Source organism: Bufo bufo, chromosome 1, assembly GCF_905171765.1.
Source record: "Bufo bufo chromosome 1, aBufBuf1.1, whole genome shotgun sequence".
NCBI lineage: Eukaryota > Metazoa > Chordata > Amphibia > Anura > Bufonidae > Bufo > Bufo bufo.
Genome location: NC_053389.1, coordinates 63,364,127 through 63,388,906, shown reverse-complemented (window position 1 = coordinate 63,388,906; position 24,780 = coordinate 63,364,127). Strand labels below are relative to the sequence as shown.

Sequence of the window (24,780 nt, the reverse complement as noted above, 5' to 3'; positions counted from 1 at the left end):
AGGCGTTACCAGTTGGGAGTGTGTCCCTGCACAATCTCCGATGATCTAATCAGTGCTGCCAATGCAAGGACACACCACGCGGGCAACACCCAGCTGGACCTTCACTGCGAACTGCTAGCAATTCATTCATAACTCTAACAGGAATAATAGAGGAATGGCACAGCAGAGTCATAAGAATAGATGCTCCAAAATTATTTCATGTGGGGTTGCAAGAAGTTACTAAAACAGACAGGTCAGGAGAGGCTACAAAGTAGTGACCATTAACCCTTTTCAGAACAGTGTGGTTTATTCGCTGTGGTAGCCTCCGTCCCTCTGAAGGATCCGAGGTTACCACAGCAGTATTTGTTATGGAGGTCTGCAGGTTAAAAATAAATAATAAAAAATTATAGGCACCGCCGTGTCCCAAAATGCCTGAACTATTAAAATAAACATATTTATCAAGTGCGGCGAATGCAGTAACGGAAGAAAAAAATTAAAATCAAAGTGGACGATTCCTCACTTCACCTCCCAAAGAAATTGTGATTAAAAAAAAAAATCAATAAAAAAAAAATAAAATCACACTCACTTCAAAATGGTAACATTAAAAACTACAACATCACTCTTCATAGACATAAATATAAAAAAGTTATGGCGGCCAGAATATGGCGACGGAAAGAAACATTTTTTCCCAAAGTTTTTATTTTTTCAATATTAAAACACAAGAAGAACTATATGCGGTACCGCTGTAATTGTCCTGACCCAGAGAATGAAGGGAACAGGTCAGTGTTACCGCACTGAGAAACAAAATCAATAAAACTATGGCGGAAATGCAGTTGTTTTTTTTCTATTTCCACCACATCTCGAATTTTTTTCCAGCTGCCCACTACATCGTATGCAATATTAAATAGTGCTATTAGTAAGTGCTACTCCAGCCGCAAAAATAAAGCCCCCATACGTCTATGTGAATGGAAAGATAAAAAAAATGATGGATCTGGGAAGGCAAGGAGTGAAAATCAAACGTAAAAAGGGAAAATCTCTGGCTGCTGAAGAGGTTAGAGGGGTTTTATAGGTCCAGAACATTCATGGGCGAGTCTTAGGACAGGCCTTTCATAGAGGACCGGTGGGGGTCTCAGCAGCCCCGCTGATCAGCTGCTTAAAGGGGTTGCAACATTCATGCGAGTGCTGCAGCCTTTTCATTGTCCATGTACCTGCATGCTATTTACTCTGTGGTGCAGAACAGTGATGGTCAGTTCTCAGTGTTCGCCAGCGAACACATGTGGGCTGCCATCTTTAGTTAGGTAGACTCACCCGTCTGGCGATGCACAGGTAAGCACTTACCTGTGCCGGGAGCCGGTCTGAAATCAAATGCGGTCACCGGGAGCAGGCAGTTCTGAGAACAGCCACCGGGGGCCTTCATCGGACTGTTCTCAGAACTGCCTGCTCCCGGTGACCGCAATTAATTTCAGACCGGCTCGCGGCACAGGCAAGGGCTTACCTGTGCATCGTCGGACGGGTGAGTCTACCTTACTCGAGATGGCAGCCCGCATGTGTTCGCTGGCGAACACTGCGAACTGACCATCACTGGTGCAGAATATTGCCGATTCTCTCCATTCAAGTGAAGCTGCAATGCCCTGAACCACCGCTACTAAGCAGATAGCATGCAGGTAGACAGACCAGGGGAAATAATGAAGAGGCTGCAGCACTTGTACAAGTATCACTGGTGGGGTGCTGAGAGTCGGACCACCTCCAATGTGATATAGATGGGCCCATCCTAATGATAGGCAATCAATACCCTGATCCCTGGAAACCCATTTAACTGTTACAATAGTTGCTGGTGCAAATGCGGTCAGACTGCTAACTTGTACGACTTCAATGAACGCCGAGCGTCACTTGCTGGGAGGAGAAGCAGGGTATATACATACTGTATCCAGATATTCGCTCTTCTCGGGGCTCTCTTCCAGAAAACTCTTCTCTCTTTGTCCGCTGCATGGGCTCTGCGAAGACAGAGGAGGATCTAACTAATCATAGGATTTACTAGAAGACACAACATCATTGACAGGCCGACACAAAAACTAAGAAAAAAAACCTAAATAAATGATATATATATATACACACACACACACACACTGCTCAAAAAAATAAAAGGACCACAAAAATAACACATCCTAAATCTGAATTAATTAAATATTCTTCTGAAATACTTTGTTCTTTACATAGTTGAATGTGCTGACAACAAAATCACACAAAAAATTTAAAAATGGAAATCAAGTTTTTCAACCCATGGAGGTCTGGATTTGGAGTCGCACTCAAAATTAAAGTGGAAAAACACACTACAGGCTGATCCAACTTTGATGTAATGTCCTTAAAACAAGTCAAAATGAGGCTCAGTAGTGTGTGTGGCCTCCACGTGCCTGTATGACCTCCCTACAACGCCTCTGCATGCTCCTGATGAGGTGGCGGACGGTCTCCTGAGGGATCTCCTCCCAGACCTGGACTAAAGCATCTGCCAACTCCTGGACAGTCTGTGGTGCAACGTGACATTGGTGGATAGAGCGAGACATGATGTCCCAGATGTGCTCAATTGGATTCAGGTCTGGGGAACGGGCGGGCCAGTCCATAGCATCAAGGCCTTCGTCTTGCAGGAACTGCTGACACACTCCAGCCACATGAGGTCTAGCATTGTCTTGCATTAGGAGGAACCCAGGGCCAACCGCACCAGCATATGGTCTCACAAGGGGTCTGAGGATCTCATCTCGGTACCTAGTGGCAGTCAGGCTACCTCTGGCGAGCACATGGAGGGCTGTGCGGCCCTCCAAAGAAATGCCACCCCACACCATTACTGACCAAATGCCAAACCGCTCATGCTGGAGGATGTTGCAGGCAGCAGAACGTTCTTCACGGCGTCTCAAGACTCTGTCACGTCTGTCACATGTGCTCAGTGTGAACCTGCTTTCATCTGTGAAGAGCACAGGGCGCCAGTGGCGAATTTGCCAATCTTGGTGTTGTCTGGCAAATGCCAAACGTCCTGCACGGTGTTGGGCTGTAAGCACAACCCCCACCTGTGGACGTCGGGCCCTCATATCACCTTCATGGAGTCTGTTTCTGACCGTTTGAGCAGACACATGCACATTTGTAGCCTGCTGGAGGTCATTTTGCAGGGCTCTGGCAGTGCTCCTCCTGTTCCTCCTTGCACAAAGGCGGAGGTAGCGGTCCTGCTGCTGGGTTGTTGCCCTCCTACGGCCTCCTCCACGTCTCCTGATGTAATGGCCTGTCTCCTGGTAGCGCCTCCATGTTCTGGACACTACGCTGACAGACACAGCAAACCTTCTTGCCACAGCTCGCATTGATGTGCCATCCTGGATAAGCTGCACTACCTGAGCCACTTGTGTGGGTTGTAGACTCCGTCTCATGCTACCACTAGAGTGAAAGCACGGCCAGCATTCAAAAGTGACCAAAACATCAGCCAGGAAGCATAGGAACTGAGAAGTGGTCTGTGGTCACCACCTGCAGAACCACTCCTTTATTGGGGGTGTCTTGCTAATTGCCTATAATTTCCACCTGTTGTCTATCCCATTTTCCCAACAGCATGTGAAATTGATTGTCACTCAGTGTTGCTTCCTAAGTGGACAGTTTGATTTCACAGAAGTGTGATTGACTTGGAGTTACATTGTGTTGTTTAAGTGTTCCCTTTATTTTTTTGAGCAGTGTATGTATGTATGTATGTATGTATGTATGTATGTATGTATGTATGTATATATATATATATATATATATATATATATATATATATATATAATTGCGCTACTTTGTATTTATGATGCTATGGACTGGCCTGCCTGTTCCCCAGACCTGAATCCAATTGAGCACATCATGTCTCGTCCCATGATCCACCAATGCCACGTTGCACCACAGACGGCCCAGGAGTTGGCAGATGCTTTAGTCCAGGTCTGGGAGGAGATCCCTCAGGAGACCGTCCGCCACCTCATCAGGAGCATGCACAGGTGTTGTAGGGAGGTCATACAGGCACGTGGAGGCCACACACACTACTGAGCCTTGAGGCATTTCCACTGAAGCTGGATCAGCCTTAAATGTGATTTCCCACCTTGATTTTGATCATCATTCCAAATCCAGATTTACATTGTTCACTTTAATGTTTTATTGTTCTCAACGCATTCCACTATGTAATGAATAAAGATTTGCAAGTGGAATATTTCATTCATTGAGATCTAGGATTTGGTATTTTAGTGTCCCCTGTATTTTTTTGAGCAGTGTAGATTTGACATTTTCAGGGGTTAGGACCACTCTATTGCACACGATAGGAAAAGTCTGGTTGCCGGAACCGTGTATAGGCTGGCAGTTTTTCCTGTAGTGTGCAAACACAACCACCGCTGCTGGATTGTAGGGTGGTTGTAACCCCTAGAAACGTATCATATATGTGTATAATGTCATGGAAAAAGAAATCCAGCCAGCAAAGGAGGCAATATGGACAATCACAATACATTAGTAAGTGCCTGGTATTAACTTCCTCTACATGATAAATGCCATTTGATAAAGTGCGACAACCCCTTTAAGTGAATGAAATTCAATTCGAATAGCCACATATTAGGAGACTGTTATACGCCCAACTACACAATGCCTAAAAGCAACTTTACCTAAAATGCCCCCATATTTCACATCTGTAAAATATGCTGTGACCAAATACATTGTGCCTTTTAGGCTACAACAGAAAGTAAGGAAAACGTATTCTATAGTTTCCTGGTGGTGTAAGGTAGTGAAGGCATTAGGGCCAGCTTCTTTGGTGGTCTAGGAGAGTAAAGGGTTTACGGCCACCTTCTATGGTGGTCTAGGTTAGTGGAGGGGTTATTGCTAGCTTCCCTGATGGCTTAAAGTAGCAAAAGGGTTCATGCAGGTTTCCTGGTGGTTTAGGTTACTGGAAAGGGTTCCCCCTATCTGCCCTGTACACAGATCAATGCAGGAAGGCACACAGAGGACGGAGCAGCTGTGGCCTAACACTGCCTACTTCTAACTACTACAGGAGCGTCCTGTCCGACAGGGACTAGAAATCACAATCATGCTAGCAAGAATCCTTTCAGTATTCATAAAAAAAAAAAATAATAATCCAGCATATTGTCTGCTGGAACAGCCCGATGGAATTTACACCTGAGGTGAGAAACTAGCCTAACACATAACTACCATTAAAGGGAGCCTGATAGCAGTTTTGACGATGCTATACTGCTGACTGCACTAGGTAGAAACTGGAGAGAGCAGTACAAACATACCTTTTGTAGAGCTTCTCTCATCAGGAGTAGTGAGAATATGAAGTTTTAGGGCTCATGCACACAGCCGTTGCCCGGTCGTATTGCGCTGCGCAAAAAGCGGGTCTGCAATATGCGGGCACCAGCCGTGTGCACACCGTATCACGGATGCGGACCCATTCACTTGAATGGATCCATAATCCGGGAGATAGGGTGCGGAACAGAGGCACGGATCGGATGCCCACGGAAGCACTACAGGGCACTTCCGTGGGTTTTCTGTCTAATACCTCAGCACCGCAAAAAAAAGTACTGCATGCACTACTTTTTTGAAGTGCAGATCGCGGACCCCATTCAAGTGAATGGGTCTGCATCCGCAGCAACACAGTTGATGCCTGTGCATTGGGGGCCACAATTTGAGGTCCGCAGCATGGGCAAGGCTGGCACAGGGTCGTGTGCATGAGCCCTTACAGATTTTGCCTCTGTGAAGTGAGTGGTTTCACAGTCCCTTCCCTCTGCCACCTAAAAGGATACCATAAAAAAAACGCAGTGTAATCTGCAGGAGCAGGAAGGGCTGAGCAGATTGACAGGTTTATGGAAAATGACTAATAAAAGTTGCCATTTATACAACTCAATATCTGCTCTTTCTGAGATTAGTAGCCAAGTGAGTGGTCCCATCAGTGATCGGCAGCCGTACCTGTAGAAATGCGTCTGCATAGATAGCTGTCAGTCACCGATAAGTCTGACAACTTGGGCTACTGAGCTCAGCTGACGCGTCCATCGTAGACGTTTGCAGCATTTTATTTCCCATGCATGCCCAGGCAAGCCGAACCTGCACGTGTAAGGGGGAAGGGGGGCAATGATAGCAGGTGGCGTGCACTACCCTGTCTGCACTTAATAAGGCAACAAGGAAGACACTACCCGCTGCAAAGCCTGCAGAAAGACAAAACACAGCAAGAAACAGGTTCAACGGGTTACACCTAAATCCAGCAACCAAGTAAAGAGACCGTACGCCTGTCAGCAAAAATTATATTTCATGCAATAGCAAAGCAGCTTGGAGATCCCGAATTCATTCATAAAATAAGTGCACAAGACCCATTACTCACGTCTGTAACATTACTGCTTGGACGCGATCCATCTCCAATGATGTAATCAGAGCGCTCTTGGTCGGAGGAGTAAGTGTCCAGCTCATTTATCTGCAAACAGGGGAAATAGGTGAACCTGGATGGAAGCGTGGATTTCTAGTTCTGGAGGATGTATCTTTGTATCTCGGTCACCTCTTATATTAATGCACATTATTTAAAGGGGTTTTCCAGGAATTCGATATTGATTACCTGTCTTCACCAATTTCAGATCGGTGGTGGCCCAACACCAGAGGACCTCACCAATCAGCTGCTTACAAAAGTCTCAGCCACCAGAAGCAACACAGTATACGGAGCCAGAAGAAGACAGCTCCACCCACCGTGTAGTGGGCATGCTGGGTTCAGTAATCCGGCACGACCTATCCACAGTGAAGGGAGCTGTTCGCTTCTGGCTCTGGGCCATGTATATCCACAATGGCAGATCGGTAATCAATATCTGACTGGTGAGCGCCGCTGCTGACTCCTCACAGCTTACCAAGCACAGCGCTGTCCATGGTATAGTGGCTGTGCTTGGTACTGCAGCTCAGGCCCATTAACCTGAAAGGGACAGATCTGCACATAGGCCATGTCTCCAATGAATGTGAGGTCGTCGTCCTAGGAAGGGGCTGCGGCCTCTTCAAACAGCTGATTGATGAAGGTGCTTAAAGAGGACCTTTCATTACGATAAAAAATCTAAACTAAGCATACAGACATGGAGAGCGGCGCCCAGGGATCTCCCTGCACTTACTATTATCCCTGGGCGCCGCTCCGTTCTCCCGGTATAGGCTGTCCGGTTGCAATTGCGGACAAGATTAGGCATATTCTATTTAGTGCCAGCGATGTGCGGTCCGCAAAATGCAGAACGGATCCGCAAAACACACACAGATGTGTGAATGGACTCTAAGAGATTAAAAGGATGAAGTTTGCATCATGTGCTCATGACCAACAGGCTCCAGAGGCTCATGGGTTGGACCAACCTGTGTGTGGCCACACCTCCGAGGTTCATCTAGTAAGATTTCAATCACAATTCCCAGCATGCTCCATTTAATTCTGTGAGAGTTCTGAGAAGAGCAGAGCAATTCTGCACGTTGGGAGTTGTAGTTTCACAACATCTGGAGTGCCGCAGGTTGCCCTCCCCTTTCCCCTTCTCTATGGCATGCCATATTAGGGACGTATTTTCGCCTGCTGGATTTTGAGTCTCCACTATACTTTCCCAGCCTGTCGACCACAACGTGTGTACTGACCTGTGTAGGAGATTTGGTTTTACATAGTTGTTCTTGCAGCTGGTGTATGTGTTTCTTGGTGTCTTGGATTTCCTTAAAGAGCCGAGTGGATGGCGAGCTGCTGTACTCCTCCTGGGAAGACTACCATGAGAAGCAACATTAGAAAGATCTGAAGGACCTAAAGAAGCATCCAGCAGATTCTACACCTAAACTGATACCAACCTGTAACTGTTCTTTCTCCTTCTGCAGCATCTTCTTCAGGATGTCTAATTTCTGGTTGTGCATGATATTGTTCTCCTCCTGTTAAAAGAAGTGCAGCGGTGATATAAAGAAAATTATTCATATTATTTGTCCTCTCATTTACCATCCACTCCAGCTTCAAGTACCCGGCATAGGCTACTTTCACACTGGCGTTTTTGCTGGATCGGCAGGGTTCAGCAAAAACGCTTCTGTTACTGATAATACAACCATCTGCATCCGTTATGAACGGATCCGGTTATATTATCTTTAACATATCCAAGACCGATCCGTCATGAACTTCATTGAATGTCAATCGGGGGACGGATCCGTTTTCTATTGTGTTAAAGAAAACGGATCCGTCCCCATTGACTTGCATTGTGGGTCATGCCGGATCCGTGTTGCTCCACATCCCAGGACAGAAGGAAAACCACAGCATGCTGCTCTCCGGTATGAGAACGGAACAGAATGCATTTTGGAGCACTCCGTCCTGTTCAGTTACATTTTGTCCCCACTGACAATGAATAGGGACAAAACGGAAGCGTTTTTTTTCCGGTATTAAGACCCTATGACTGATCTCAATACCGGAAAATAGAAACGCTAGTGTGAAAGTAGCCTTAGACGTGGGTACTGGGGGCTGACACTGTATAATTAGGTTTTGAAAAGTCATTAGGCTAGTTTCATGCCTGCAGCGGTCCTCTCCGGCATAGAACCGCCTGCCACAGTTCTCCAGATCCAGCATTGCCAGATACTACCTCCTGCCTGCCGGCCCCATTGACTATTGTGGGGTCTGGCAGATATTTGGCAGCTATTCAGCAAATATGCAGGCAAAAACTGCTGCGCGCCGATTCCTTGCCTTCTCTGCCGCAACAGCCGGCCGTAGATGTGAAAGTCTTAGTCATAATTGAAAATATTTTTCAAGAATGCGAAAATATTGCAAATTTTTTTCCCCTGAAATAAAATCAAATCATCAATAAAATAAGTCCTGTGCCAATCTGTTAGGCGCCATGCACACGACCATATCCATTTTGCAGTCCGCAAATCTCGGGCGTTGCAAAATACAGATGCAGTTCATGTGGCATTCACAATTTTTGCAGACCGGTCTGCGGTCCTCATTTTGTGGACTAGTATAGGACATGTATTTTCTTTTTGCAGAACGAACACACGGATGCACAAAAAGCTGGATCATCCGTGTGCTTTCTGCACCGGAATGTCCATACCGTAAAAAGACAGACGATATCCACAAAATGCAGACCATGGACCCGTTGAAAACAAGGTGTGCACAAATAAAATGTGGATAGCACACTGACCGCATCTGTATTTTGCAGATGTCGTGTGCCTGGGGCCTTGGTAATATTTTTTTCTATTCATTTTCCAGTGCTCGTACAGCTGACGGGCTACTGCCATTGATAAATGTGGCTTAAAGGGGTTTTCCTGGCACCTGATACTGATGACCTATCCTCAGGATAGGTCATTAATATCCGGTCAGTGGGAGCCAGATAACTCGCACCCCCTGCAGAACATGTATTTTGAATGGAACAGGAAGCACAGCCTCATCCAAAGTGTAGGTACTAGGATCCTGCACCTATTTCCCACTGAACCCAATGGGATCTGAGCCGCAGTAATCCCGCATGACCATCACACTTTGAACAGACTTCTCCTTCCGATTCCATCGAAAGTGCCAACTCCAGCGCTGGAGGCTGCATGGAGCCGCTGATCGGTGGTGGTGTGGGGTGTCTGCCCCTCACTGATCAGAGATTTATGACCAATGAAATTGAGATTGCAAGTAAGCACAAAAAGTTAGAAAGCCCTATTCTGCAGCTTTCTGAAGTCAGGATTCTGGAGAGCAGGGCTTGAGAAATCCACATTGTTTCCAGAGCCAAGCGTTTCCAAAGCCTATAATAGCATTTTTTTAGGCATTTGTTCTTTTGTCACATTTAAAAGGGTTGTCCGGTTTTAGAAAAAAAAAACTGGACAAACCCCAGGATCCACCTGAAATAAAGTCCAGGTAAGTACTTGCCTAACAGATCCTGCGCTGCCATTTTAGTTCTCCCGGCAGGGCTCCATGTACTCAGCAGTAGCGGTGACGTCCGTTCAGTGGTGCATCCGGCGAGGCCAGTGGTTGGCTGCAGCGGTCAAGTGTTGTCGATGTGACATCACCGCTTCAGCCAGGTGAACGTAGTGTGGCAGCGCGGGATATGTCAAGCAAGCGCTTACCTGTTCTTTATTTCAGTAATTCAAGTGGATCCTGGGGGTTGCCAGGTTTCCTCCTAAAACCGGACAATACGGGATTCGTTGTCAACGAATCCAGTTATCGAATAATCGACCGATTCGTTGCTATGCGGGTGGTCAGGAGCTATGTCTGCGGGTCCTTGAACTTTAAATCAGCGCATCTTTATTACCTTACAATGAAGCTCCGGTAACAGGCAGAGCGGGCAGCGGCGTAACGTCACTCACTCACGTGAAGCGCCTGCTCCGCCTGATTCATTCATAAAGTGGGCGGAGCAGGCGCGTCATGTGAGTGAGTGACGTTACGCCGCCGCCCGCTCTGCCTGTTACCGGAGCTTCATTGTAAGGTAATAAAGATGCAGTGATTTAAAGTTCAAGTAAAAGTTACTGCCAGAATAGTCTACTGATGTGAGCGGCGGGGCCGGGGCTGTAATGGGGAGGGGGATCTGTGGATGGCACTGTTATGGGGAGGGGGATCTGTGGATGGCACTGTTATGGGGGAGATCTGTGGATGACACATATAGCATAAGATGCTATACAGTGCCATCCACAGATCCCCCTTCCCATAACAGTGCCATCCACAGATCCCCCTCCCAATAACAGTGCCATCCACAGATCCCCCTCCCATAACAGTGCCATCCACAGATCCCCCTCCCAATAACAGTGCCATCCACAGATCCCCCTCCCCATAACAGTGCCATCCACAGATCCCCCTCCCCATAACAGTGCCATCCACAGATCCCCCTCCCCATAACAGTGCCATCCACAGATCCCCCTCCCCATAACAGTGCCATCCACAGATCCCCCTCCCCATAACAGTGCCATCCACAGATCCCCCTCCCCATAACAGTGCCATCCACAGATCCCCCTCCCCATAACAGTGCCATCCACAGATCCCCCTCCCCATAACAGTGCCATCCACAGATCGCCCTCCCCATAACAGTGCCATCCACAGATCCCCCTCCCCATAACAGTGCCATCTACAGATCCCCCTCCCCATAACAGTGCCATCCACAGATCCCCCTCCCCATAACAGTGCCATCCACAGATCCCCCTCCCCATAACAGTGCCATCCACAGATCCCCCTCCCCATAACAGTGCCATCCACAGATCCCCCTCCCCATAACAGTGCCATCCACAGATCCCCCTCCCCATAACAGTGCCATCCACAGATCCCCCTCCCCATAACAGTGCCATCCACAGATCCCCCTCCCCATAACAGTGCCACCCACAGATCCCCCTCCCCATAACAGTGCCATCCACAGATCCCCCTCCCCATAACAGTGCCATCCACAGATCCCCCTCCCCATAACAGTGCCATCCACAGATCCCCCTCCCCATAACAGTGCCATCCACAGATCCCCCTCCCCATAACAGTGCCATCCACAGATCCCCCTCCCCATAACAGTGCCATCCACAGATCCCCCTCCCCTAACATTGCCATCCACAGATCCCCCTCCCCATAACAGTGCCATCCACAGATCCCCCTCCCCATAACAGTGCCATCCACAGATCCCCCTCCCCATAACAGTGCCATCCACAGATCCCCCTCCCCATAACAGTGCCATCCACAGATCCCCCTCCCCATAACAGTGCCATCCACAGATCCCCCTCCCCTAACATTGCCATCCACAGATCCCCCTCCCCATAACAGTGCCATCCACAATTTGTTTTAATATGGCCTTTGAACATAATTTTTCAAGTAAAATCATATAAACCCCTTTGTTTGTCATTTTGGTGTTTTTTCACGATTAAATCGATGAAATTATCGAAAACTAATCGATTATTCAAATAATCGTTAGCTGCGGCCCTAATATATACACACACACACAAACACAAATAGATGCACTGAAGCATTTTCCAATATGGAGTCCTGGAAAGTTGGCCATCCCAATATTTAAAAAAAATAAAAAAAGTTGGTTCCCCATAGTGTCAGACCGCACAGGACACTATGGGGAAGATTTATCAAGACAAGCATTTTCTGCGACTGTCTCGATCTCCCCTGCGCTGCCGGAAGATGCGCCTAATTTATGACGAGGCGCACACCTCCTCATAAATTAGAAATCTGTGACAGCTCAGAGCTGCTGTGGATTTCGGGCTTCATTTACACCACAAAAACTAGCGTAAATGAAGAGGAGGAGTGAGCCGCTGTGGCTGGCCATGCCACCTCCCCGCCAATGACATGTCGCCTTTTAGAAAAGTGGCGAGGACGGCAAAAAAGGGGAGGTGCGACAAAAAGTCTTACCTGCGACTTTTTAACGTCACTTTTCTGGTGCACAGGGCATGATCAATCCCCCCCCCCCCTTTGAGAACGCTCTTTAATTTAACCCCAAGTAAATCGATTACTCACCCCTACTAATACGGGGCTAGTTATTCTTTCTAAGGGCCCGTGTCCATGATTCAGTGGGGACATGTGCAAAGGAGGGAATGGATCGCTCTCAGATAAAGGGATGTGTGGAGATCCGGGAGGTCGACCTTGTACTGTAAGAGCCACGTAGGAGCCGGCTGTGTAGAGAAAAGGTAAGAGTCAGAACAAAAACGGGGACAAAACAAGCAAAGTACCAGAATTCCCTCTAAGCCTGTCTTTCATTTCATACTAAAGGTGCGTTCACACAAATGTACCGCGGATCCGCAAAATACGGATGTGGTCCATGTGGCATCTGCATTTTTTGCAGATCCATTGACTTTAATGGGTCTGCAGTTCCCAGGACACATTCTATCTTTTTCCAGAACAGACATACGGACGCGGAGAGTACGCAGACAGCATCCTATACTTTGACGCAAAATGTGTCCACAACAAAATGTGGATGCCACATGGACAGCATCCGTGATCTGAGGACTGCCAAATGGATACGGTTGTGTGAACGCTCTGCGTTTAAAGAGGGGGGGGGGGGGGGGTTCCATTACAACCTATCTTGTGGATAGGGGATAAATGTCCGATTGGTGCGGGCCCCAGCAGTCAGGCCCTCCCCAATCACTAGAAGGGGGTCCGTCTTCCCCATTTGAATGGAGCAGCATACACGTACGCATGCCCAGATATAGCCGAATACAAGCAATTGTCCATCATCCGCAGCCCCATAGAGTTGAATGAAGAAGAAGTGCACATGCAGGTCTGCAGCCTAATTAAAATGGGAACACATGGGGCCCCATTCTTGCAATCGGCGGGGGGACCGGCAGTTGGACCCCTGCTGATCAGACACTGAATAAGATGTTGTAATGGGACAACCCCTAAAAAGTCTACAATGCAAATTCCCAAACGCAATGCGAGGATCACAAGATGGCTCATCTGGATTTATCAGACATACACACACAAGGAATTAGCAATTTAGGATTCATATTTTCTTTTACATTTTTAGTAGAAAATACACTGACACTTAATAAGCTTTACAACTTCAAGATGATTGGAGTGTGTGACCAGGGTCCCATTAACCTGAAAGAGAAAGAAGATGAAATAAAAAAAAACTAAAAAGAAACTGAAAATTCTAGGCTATGTACACCTTTGGAGGCAATTTATTTTAATATTGGATGTTGCTCATTTTTGGCAAAAAAAAAATTCAATTGACCTTTATTAAAAATATTGAGCTGTTCTGTCACAAAGGGTTAAAGGGGTTGCCAGAGTTATTTTTTTTATTCTTTTTATGTTTTTAACTAGGCATATGTTACAGCTTTCCAATTAACTCACTTTATCGCCAGTGGCTGGTTTCTCAGACTTACTGAGGGTCACATGACCTGTGATGTCAGCTTCTCTCCCTGCTCTGATAGTGATAGTGCACAAGCCTGAGAGATTGGTCACTGTGCTGGCCACGCCCCCCTGCACTGCGGCTGCTGCTTATTGCTCTCTCCCAGGATTCTTAACCCATTCAGCTGCTTAGACTCAGTGCTGAAGTGTTTACTCTGTAGCTGCAGGCAGTGAGGAGATAAATGCTGGGCACAGGAGCTGAAAGAGAAGTTCTGCAGAGCATTGCAGGTAGGGGGGAAGATCCTGTGTGTATCAGCAGTGTCATTATACAGCTGGGACTTGTAGTTCTACACATACAACATGCTGCTGAGTCTCCCAGCAGGCAGACATGTCACTCAGGGCAGTACTTGGATTCACTGCCTTAGCAGAGAAGGGGGAGGGGCAGAGATTGTTTATATTGCAAGTAAACAAAGGGCCAGAAGAGAACCAGGGAAATGAGGAAATAGATATTTTTTTGCCTAAAACTTGCTTAGCTTAGTTATACATCGCTGACCATCAGATTTACAGTGCTATATCTTTTTTTTTTTTCATAACTCGGAACAACCCCTTTAACAGTTTTTCTAGCTGCGTGACTGGTACTTTTACTATCACTTTGTGCAGGTTATCTAATAAACCTTATCTCTAAACTACTGAGAGGTCATAAACACCTATTTAAGCCACATTCTCATCAGTAAGACAAGAACCTAGCTATAATGAGTGTTTAGGAGGTCTGAGAGCAGAGATAAGGAGTCCGTCTGCTCCTGGTCTGACGGAAAAGCCAGAAAATTCACAGGCTGCTACTAGAGCATGTCAGCTCTGTACAGAGAAAAGGATGCCATATTTTTTATAAAGACCAATTAAAAAAATGTTTTGAGATCAAAATGAGTACAATGCAATAATAAAAAAAATTGCCCCCAAAGGTGTACATAGTAACAAACAGAGGTGCACCGTATTATGAAAAATGGTGCACGGATGTAAGAAAAGGTGGAGCAAGTACTATATAATCGGAACACACAATAACTGGCGTACAATGCAATAAAAGGGAAGAAATATACACAAAATAGATGTTCCGGCAAGTATGAGAAACCGTCACATATACTTTATATACCTGGTTGTTACATAAACTGCAATAGTCAGTAGCTGTACCTCTAGACCTCCCCATAAATACGCAGTCACTTTGGCTGAGTGTGCATGTGTTCTTTATGGGAAGATGAGAATGAGCTTCTGCTAGACACCTCTGTTGCCAGAGAACAAAGGACCAGGCATGTTGAGACTCGACAGCCCAATCCTTCGTAACTCCGACATCTGCGGAGAAAACGTCAGCCAAACATCTAAGGCTACTTCCGCATTAGCATTTTCAATTCCGCTAGTGAGATCTGTAATAGGATCTCAATAGCGGAAGAAATTGCTTCAGTTTTGTCCCCATTCATTGTCAATGGGGACAAAACTGAACTGAATGAAACGGAGGGCACCAGAATGCATTCCGTTCCGTTTGGTTGCGCTCCCATCGCGGACAGAATAACACTGCAAGCAGCGTTTTTCTGTCCGCCATGTGGTGCGGAGCAAGACGGATCTATCCTGACACGCAATGTAAGTCAATGGGGACGGACCCGTTTCCTCTGACAATAGAAAACGGATACGTCCCCCATTGACTTTCAATAGTGTTCATGCAGTTGTATTATGGTAACGGAAGCGTTTTTGGAGATCCACGACAGATCCGCAAAAAACGCTAATGTGAAAGTAGCCTAATTCACAAGAGATGATCGGCGGCTCCGGCCACAAACGGTAATCTCAACCAGCATTAATCTAATGAGTATGCGCTGGGCAAAGGGGGCGTGCCCTCGAAATGTTGCATTGACGGTGCGGTGTGCTGCCGTGGTGCTGGTGACAGATATCCGTGAGGATGCCGGGCGAGAGCAGGTGTTAAATGCAATATACGAATTGATGCAATATTTTTATGGCAAGCTTTAGAAGTTTAATAAAAGGAGCATAAGGTATAAATGTCCTGGATATACGCGTCATTGCCATTAGCTTGAAAAGTCTATCAAATAGTAAATACCAAATGTTTGACATTTTTGACCATTCCCACGAATTGCATCTGACACCACAAGGACACAATAAAAAGTGATGACCAGGCATGTAAAAGTGGCCCGACCTATTTCACACGTATTGCAAAATTATGTCTGCACCATTTTTTATTTTCCATCTATGTCCCAAGTATTCTGCATAACATGGGACAGAGATCATGCAATATCCTTACAGAGAATCTGTCAGCACTTCTGACCATGCTAAACAGATGATAGCACTAGTGAGGGGTTGAGGATAACAGTACAAACATGCCTTTTGCAGTGATATTCTTATCAGGAGTAGTGTGAGTGTGAAGTTTTATTCTGCCAGATCCTGCTCCTGGAAGTGACCAGGACAAGGCTTCACTCAGAAGTCCTCTCTGATCTCTGCATTGAGCTGCTTCAAGCCCCTCCCCTCTGCTCTGAGTGACAGCTGTATCCTCCAGGAGACCAGTACGGCAGTCACTCAGAGCACAGGCAGGACAAGGGGTTTTGTCATTTCGGCAAATTGCATTTATCATGTAGAGAAAGTTAATACAAGGCACTGACTAATGTACTGTGATTGTCCATATTGCTTCTATTGCTGGCTTGATCATTTTTCCATTACATTATACACTGCTCGTTTCCATAGTTACGACCACCCTGCAGTCCATCAGTGGTGGTCATGCTTGCACACTATAGAAAAAAGTGCTGGCCTCTCTGGTGGCCGGGTAAGTGGTGCTTTTTTCAAGCACAGCCACTGCTGATGGATTGCAGGGTGGTCATAACCATGGAAACGAGCAGTGTATAATGTGATGGAAAAATGAATCCAGCCAGCAAAGGAGGCAATATGGACAATCACAATACATTAGTAAGTGCCTGGTATTAACTTTCTCTGCATAATAAATGCTATTTCCTAAAGTGAGCGAAGCCATTTAAGTCCAACCCTGGGCACTTGCAGGAGCAAAATCTGTCAGAATAAAACTTCATATTAACATTACTCCTGATAATAAAGCTCTACAGAAGTTATGATTATACTGCACTGCTCGCACCAGCACCTCCTTAGCGCTGCCAGCAATTTAGCATGGTCAAAACTGCTGAAACACTGCATTTAACTATGTTTCTGGGAACTTTTATAAATGGACTAACATATATACAGTCCTGATCAAAAGTTTAAGACCACTTGAAAAATGGCAAAAAATCCTATTTAGCATGGCTGGATCTTAACAAGGTTCCAAGTAGAGCTTCACCATGCAACAAGAAGAAATGGGAGTGAGACAAAACATTTTTTGAGCCTTCAATTTAATGAAAACAACGAATAAACTGAAACAGGCTGTTTTCAGCTGATCAAAAGTTTAGGGCCTCACCTCCAAAAAAAAACTAAAACCCCCCCAAAACAGAAATCAAACTTCCAAACATGAACTCAGTAATGAGTAGCTCCGCCGTTATTGTTTATCACTTCCAAAATTCGTTTCTGCATGCTTGATGCAAGCATTTCCATGAGGGGAGTGGGAACATTTCTCAGGTGGGATCTGCTTGTCATGCCAGTAACGTTGGAAACCATCAGGACCATCAAGGTTACATTTTTTCTCATCAGAGAATAAAACTTTCTTCCACCTTTGAATGTCCCATGTTTGGTGCTCTCTTGCAAAGTCCAAACGAGCAGTTCTGTGGTGTTCAAGGAGACGAGGTCTTTGAAGACGTTTTTTGTTTTTGAAGCCCTTCAGTCTCAGATGCCGTCTGATGGTTATGGGGCTGCAGTCAGCACCAGTAAGGGCCTTAATTTGGGTCGAGGATCGTCCAGTGTCTTGACGGACAGCCAATTGGATCCTCCTTCTCAGTGCTGATGAAATTTTTTTGGGTCTTCCACTTGACTTTTTTGTTCCATAACCCTCAGGATCATTTAAGAAATTCCAAATGACTGCCTTACTGCGTCCCACCTCAGCAGCGATGGCGCGCTGTGAGAGACCCTGCTTATGCAGTTCAACAACCCGACCACGTTCAAAAAGGGAGTGTTTTTTTGCCTTTGCCATCACAACGTGTGACTACCTGACAGAAAATGACAAGGAATCCACATTTTTGCACAGATTTGGCCTTTTAAAAGGCATGTGGTCCTAAAATTTGGATCAGCTGAAAAACAGCCCGTTTCAGTTTAATCGTTATTTTCAATTAAATTGAATGCTCAAAAAATGTTTCGTCTCCCTCCCATTTCTTCTTGTTGCATGTTGAAGCTCTACTTGGAACCTTGTTAAGATCCAACAATGTAAAATATGATTTTTTGCCATTTTTCAAGTGGTCGTTAAAAGTATGCCCCAAGCCAAGCTATACATATATAATTTGGTAGAAACTAGTACAGGAGAAGTGTATTTTACCTTAATGATGCGATCTCCCGTCTGCACCCCAGCCCGCATGGCCGCTCCATCTGCAAGTGAACCACAAACATTTAATAAAGACAATTTACCGCTTCCATCTATGAACACCAGTTTACTGCTGCAACATTCTCTCGTTTATTGTAGTGACATACTGTGAGATCATGTTATCGGTGAGTCCCATTATGACTAATGCTTCATCCGAAGTCATTTGGTTCAAAACTTCGGAATAATACTGTAAGGAGATTCGTCTCCGTACAGTATTAGGCTATATGCACACGACCATTGTGTGTTTTGTGGTCCGCAAATTTGCGGAACGGCACGGACAGCCATTAATATTACTGCCTATTCTTGTCCGCAAAACGGACATGAATAGGACAGGTTATATTTTTTGGGGCGGACCACGGAACAGAGCAACGGATGCGGACAGCACAAGGAGTGCTGTCCGCATCTTTTGCGGCCCCATTGAAGTGAATGGGTCCGCATCCGAGCCGCAAAAACTGCGGCTCAGATGCGGACCAAAACAACGGCCGTGTGCATGTAGCCTTAGTCGCGCGTGACTTCGTTGAATAACTTCGGTAGTTGATTTTTAAAGTAAAAAACACTTTAAAACTTGAAACCAAACTCGGCTTCTGTTCCAACCAGTACCTGAGAACCGAAGCAGAGTTCGGTTTCAAGTTTTGAAGTAGTTTTCCACTTTAAAAATCAACTACCGAAGTTATTCAACGAAGTCACGCGCGACTTCGTGAATAACTTCGGCTCATCAGAGCCCATACATTCTAATGCTGTACGGAGACGAATCTCCGTACAGTATTATTCCGAAGTTTTGAATGAAGCGACTTCGGATGACGCATACGAAGCTTGCTTCGCCCAACACTTATTATGACAGCAAAAATAGTGTAGTCTGCTGCGTTATCTCCAGAAGAAGGAAACTAGGCGGACCCCAAGATCCAGGATCTGTTATACCATAATCGTCATGGCTCCGGTGATAAAGGCAGCAATGATGCCAACGAAAACGGAGCCTTACTAAACGAGTGCCAATTGACGGACTTGACTGGATAGCTCAGTTAATTCAAGAGTGGCGCCAAGGTTGCAGTTTGATATTGGTTTGGTCTGAGGTATCTCCAGAGGGGTCAGTAAACTCTTAAATCACCACTAGAAACGGCTTAAAATTAGGTATTAGGCCTCTTTCACACGAGCGTGACGGATTACGTCCGGATGCGTTCAGTGAAACTCGCACCATTTTGCAAGCAAGTTCAGTCAGTTTTGTTTGCGATTGCGTTCAGTTTTTTTCACGTGGGTGCAATGCGTTTTGATTTTTATTACGAGCGTGAAGGTTTACAAACAACATCTCCTAGCAACCATCAGTGAAAAACGCATCGCACCCCACTGATCTCTATAATGAGGGGTCTCAAGCGCTCAGCAGTGAGGAGGAGGATCACCTCGATACGGCAGACGGCCTCAATAGTCTATCGGCCGCCTTCACTACCGCACTCTGCAGCGAGCCCTTCAGACTCCTGGATCTAGAGATTTGTCTCCGTACAGTATTACGGAGACAAATTAACCCGAGATGAGTCCTGTATGTAAGAGGAGTCGTGGTCAGGACTCATCTCAGGTTAATTTGCATATGTATCAAATCGTTTTTTTTACACAATAAAAGCACACAGAGCTATGGGGACTGGGTATTGCGGATGTGCTAGTGACCATCTAGCAACCCATGTCCTCTGCTCTATACACAAAATCCCGGTGACAGGTTCCCTTTAAAGGAGTTATCCAGTATCTATAACAGCCCCCCGATGTGTCGGGCCCCTCCATGGGAATATACATACCTCGCGGTTCTCCTGGTCCCTGCACTGCCACTTCTCCCTGTTGACGGGTGAAAGCATCCGGTGTCGGGGGAGCAGCCAATGGCAGGCGGGGATGAACCTCCCTAGCACGGCGGGTGACACTGGAGAGGCTCGTCCCTGTCTGCCATTGGCTGCTCCCCCCAACACCAGATGCTTTCATCCATGTACAGGGAGAAGCAGCAGCGGCGGTGCAGGGACCAGGAGCACCGCGGGGAGCGGGGTAAGTATATTCCCACGGAGGGTCCCGGCACATGGGGGGGGGGGGGGGGGGGCTATTGTAGAAACTAGATAACCCCTTTAAGACAACTTCATCTTATAATTAAGCTCGAGATTTATGAACAAGGCAGAAGCAGACGATCCCCGTGGTGCCAAGAATGGCGTTCAGGGACCAAATTGTAATTGAGTTCACATTGGGATTTATGATTATGTCTAGTGACTCCCGGAGGACCCTCTAGACTGAGCCTGCGGCCATAAACGTCCATTCATCTCCTACTAAGCACCTATTAGGAGGTATATCAGAGAGGAACTAATGAGAGTGCACACAATCGCCTTCATTACTCACACTAATAGCAGAGGTCTGCTCACTAACTGCAAATCTCAACAAAAAGGTCCCGATTTTGAAGGCGTGGACAATAAATCAGATATCGGTTATAAGGAATAAAATATTATGTCCTAAAGGGAACCTGTCAGCAGGAAATTCCCCGATAAACCAGGCACCATGCCTTGTAGGGCTAGATAAGATGAACCTAATGATATCTCGCACTTAACGGTCCGTTGCTTCATTCTGGAGGAAAAAATGCTTTTAATTCATATGCAAATTAGCAGTTAAAGGGAACCTGTCACCGGGATTTTGTGTATAGAGCTGAGGACATGGGCTGCTAGATGGCCGCTAGCACATCCGCCATACCCAGTCCCCATAGCACTCCTGCTCCTCTGCCAGCCCCCTCCTTGACTGTTAGAGACAGGTTCCTACATACTCATCTCATCTGGCCCTGTCAATCAAGGAGAGGGAGAGGCTGGCAGGAGGGCAAGGGTGCACAGTGTGGCTTGGACCCACCCTCGGTGCACTGAAAGGGATTGTCCGGGTTCAGAGCTGAACCTGGACACATCTCAGTTTTCACCCAGGCAGCCCCTCTGTATCGCGCAGGGCAAGGACTTTTTTTTTAGATAATTTTTCTTTTTTACAGAGGCTTCCTCCTAGCAGTGTTCCCAGTGATGTCATCGGCACTAATGGGCAGGCTTTAGCGCTGCCCTAGCCGTTTTACAGGCTAGGGCAGCGCTAAGGCCCGCCCATTAGTGCCAGTGACGTCACTGAGCTCACTGCTAGGCGGAAGCCTCCTCCTAGCTTACCCGTCGAGAGCCCGGTACATCACCGGATCTCCAGAAAAAGCCTTTGTTGTGCACGATTCAGCTCATATCAGGGGGTCAGCTCTGAACCCTGACAACCCCTGTAACTGCTCATTTGCATATGGCCTCATGCACATTACTATCCGTTCTGCGGTCCGTTCTCCACAGACAGCACATGTAGCCATTCATTTTAATGTGGGTTTTAGCACGGTCCGCGAGTCCATGGGTTCAGAATGGAAGCACATACTTACGGATCCATCACGCCCTTAATAGTCTATGGGTCAGTGAAAAAACACGGACCCAACATGGACCCTATCCGTCTTTCAAGGCCCATTTATAGGAGACGCTCTGAATTTTTATTTTTCAGCTGTGCAGTGTCCGTGGAAGACTGACAACACGTGGCCAAAAAAATGGACACACGGATTCTTCACAGGTTTCATCACAGAGGTGTGAATAAGGCCTAACCTGACGGCATCTTCTCCTCTTCATAAAATAACGATATCCCCAGGCGTACGTGAAAGAAACAATATCTGCCAATAGCATCATAATCAGAAATACGAATGAGGAGAGTCAAGATAGGTCGGGGCACTTACCTTCCTTCACCGACTGAACAAACACAGGGTTATCACCGCTGACCGTCAGCCCAAAGCCATTCTCGTCTCTCTGGATGATCACACAGCGCTGAACTAAACCTGCACCGAGAAGAGTCACAGAATTAGACAACGGGGGCTGAGGAACAAGACTGGAAGACCAAGCGTCAGAAGATAAAAGCTACACGAGAAGCTCCACCACAAAGGAAAGGTCAAGACTTGTGAAGTGAATCTGTCGCCAAGACTTCCTGGTACCTGGTCAGAGTTCTGGTCAGGTAGGTGGAACAGACAAAGGTACATCGCACCTCCAACTCTATAGCATGCGGTAATCAGTGAGATTTAACTAGTTGAGGACCAGGGTCATTTTGGTCTTCAGGACCAGACACAGTTTAGCCGTTTTTCACAGGCCCGTTCAACAGCTATAAGTTTTATATTTTTTTGGGTTAGCGACATTATTTTTAGGCTTCTTTTCCTATGTATAGCCATAATTTTCCCTCAAGAATATTTAGGCTTATGGTTTAAAAAATAAAAATAAAAAAAGACTGGTAGTAACAGAATTCACTTATTCATCATTGTCTATGGTACCAGCCAGGACAAGAAAAACAGCGGCGATTAGATTAAGGAACTTTTCTAGGCTGTTTTTTTTTTTATTTTTATTCTTGTTTTTTGCTTTTATTTTTATACTGTGTTCCTTAAAAGGGATTGTCCGGCCTTGGAGAAGACCCTTGGGGTCCTAATCTGTGGCTTTGAACATAAAAAACGCCACTCGCCTTTCCGTGGTCCCATCGCTGCTTCATTCCAAAGCCAAAAATACAATTGGATGGAATTATCAGACAATTTAGTCGGATCATTTTCCATTTTGTACAGATCCCGTCTGCTTTTTCTTAAAGGGTTTCTGGCTATTAACGCTCTTAAACTGCCTGACATTAGAGATGTGCTAATGTCAGCAGAATCCAACTCTGCTATTCTTAGGTTTATTTATTCCCCCCTTACTGCACAATTCTTACTTTTGTAAGATGCACATTATCCTCCAGGAGCAGGAACAAAAGCTGCCGTGCCGAAGTTTGCCTCCATCAATCTGTGCAGTGAGTGAAGGACCCTTTCAGGCTTTCTGTGGAGACTGGAACTGGCCCATAGCGGTCATTACATAGGGCAGCATAGTGTGATGACAGATCCGGTTTAAAGGTACCCATACATATCAGATGAATGGGGGCAAGATTGGACAGCTTCTCTGTGGAGTCCACCTGACTAACCAGTAATGGCACATGCCCGGATTTCAAGTGTGTGTATGTTACAGCTGCCATTCCTGGTCTGACCGTGGATTTAATGTTGTGTGTTTGGGTCATGAGAACTATGGGGCCTTTAAAGGGCATCTGTCAGCAGTTTTGTACCTATGACCCTGGCTGACCGGTTACATGTGCACTTGGCTGCTGAAGACGTCTGTGTTGGTCCCATGTTCATATGTGCCCGCAGTGCTGAGAAACATGATGTTTAAGTATATGCAAATGAGCCTCTAGGAGCAACGGGGGCGTTGACGTTACACTTAGAAGCTCAGATCTCTCTGCAACTGCTGCGCCCTCTGCACTTAGAATGATAGGGCCAGGCAGTTGTGATGATGATTTCACTGCCTGGACCTGTAAATCAAAAGTAGAGAGGGCGCAGCAGTTGCAGAGAGAGCTGAGCCTCTAGGTGTAACGGTAACGCCCCCGTTGCTCCGAGAGGCTCATTTGCATATAATAAAACATCATTTTTCTCAGCAATGCGGGCACATATGAACATGGGACCAACACAGATTCCTTCAGCTGCCAAGCGCACATGCAACAGGTCAGCCAGTGTCATAGGGACAAAACTGCTGACAGATGCCCTTTAAGACTCACTCAACAAGTCCTGTGGGTGGGATCTACCTTACAAAGCTGCACCCCATCCGGATTGTTGCCTATGGAGTAGCTTTTATCTTTACAGATAATTCAAGAAAATCATCCTAACGATCACATAGCATTTTGCCCAGATTCTGCTGCAGTGTGATGTCCACAGAATTGTACACAAAGTGTCCGTTCACATGTTGTGGACAAATCGCTTTATTTTTGCAAAAAATTAGACTTGATCACGATGTGTGAATAGACCCTTGTAGCATTAAGGAAACCTTTACTGTATACTGCACATTCACAAGGTAAATGGAGGCAGGCGGCAGAAAGCAAAGCGCAAGCAATTTTTTTTCATTTGCAAAGTGACAGCGCTAACCTGATTGGTTGGTAAGAGATTTTAAGAGAATTTTTGAAAAAAAAACTAAGCTAAACATAAGACAATACAAGAGATGTACAGATCATATTACACCCACAGAAATGAAAAAAAATCATTGGTAAGTAGAAGGCGTCCACTGATAAAACTGTAGCCAACCATTTATAATTTTTCGTACCCTTCCCAAGTTCCGCGCCATGACGCCATCTTGTCACAGGTCTTCAAGACAATTCATTCAACTTCAAGGCTTTGCTTTTACGCTGACATACTTTATAGTGGACAAATGTCAGAGCAAAAGCAGCTACCTTGACCCCTGCGGGTGCCCTTATAAATCACGTTCTCAGGCGTTGTTTACTAAACAAAGAAAAGGCGCACCATAGGGTGAATACCGTATATAAAGTTTAAAAAATTACGCCAAATAGAGCCTCACCATAAAGGGTTGTGCAAATGATAGGCACAACCCTATTGTAGACGTGATGGGAAAAGATTTTCAATTCCCAGAGAAAATGGTCGATGTGCAGCCACGGATGAGTGTGCCCGAGACCTCACGGAGAATTATTATGCAAACACAGAAACAACCATCCA

General features: G+C 46.1%; 1 protein-coding gene across 3 annotated transcripts in view; it reads right to left on the bottom strand.

The window, feature by feature from the left end:
- The window catches only part of ARHGEF12 (Rho guanine nucleotide exchange factor 12), a 216,531-nt gene that overhangs the window by 124,788 nt on the left and 66,963 nt on the right, over window positions 1-24,780 (bottom strand). For all 3 annotated transcript variants that reach the window (XM_040425180.1, XM_040425188.1, XM_040425196.1), the window contains 8 exons: window positions 21,961-22,059; window positions 18,177-18,226; window positions 13,414-13,471; window positions 12,392-12,546; window positions 7,798-7,875; window positions 7,597-7,716; window positions 6,338-6,427; window positions 1,902-1,973 (listed from right to left, as the gene is read on the bottom strand). In XM_040425180.1, coding sequence (XP_040281114.1) covers window positions 1,902-1,973; window positions 6,338-6,427; window positions 7,597-7,716; window positions 7,798-7,875; window positions 12,392-12,546; window positions 13,414-13,471; window positions 18,177-18,226; window positions 21,961-22,059 — 722 coding nt within the window. The remainder of the gene's footprint in view (window positions 1-1,901; window positions 1,974-6,337; window positions 6,428-7,596; window positions 7,717-7,797; window positions 7,876-12,391; window positions 12,547-13,413; window positions 13,472-18,176; window positions 18,227-21,960; window positions 22,060-24,780) is intronic.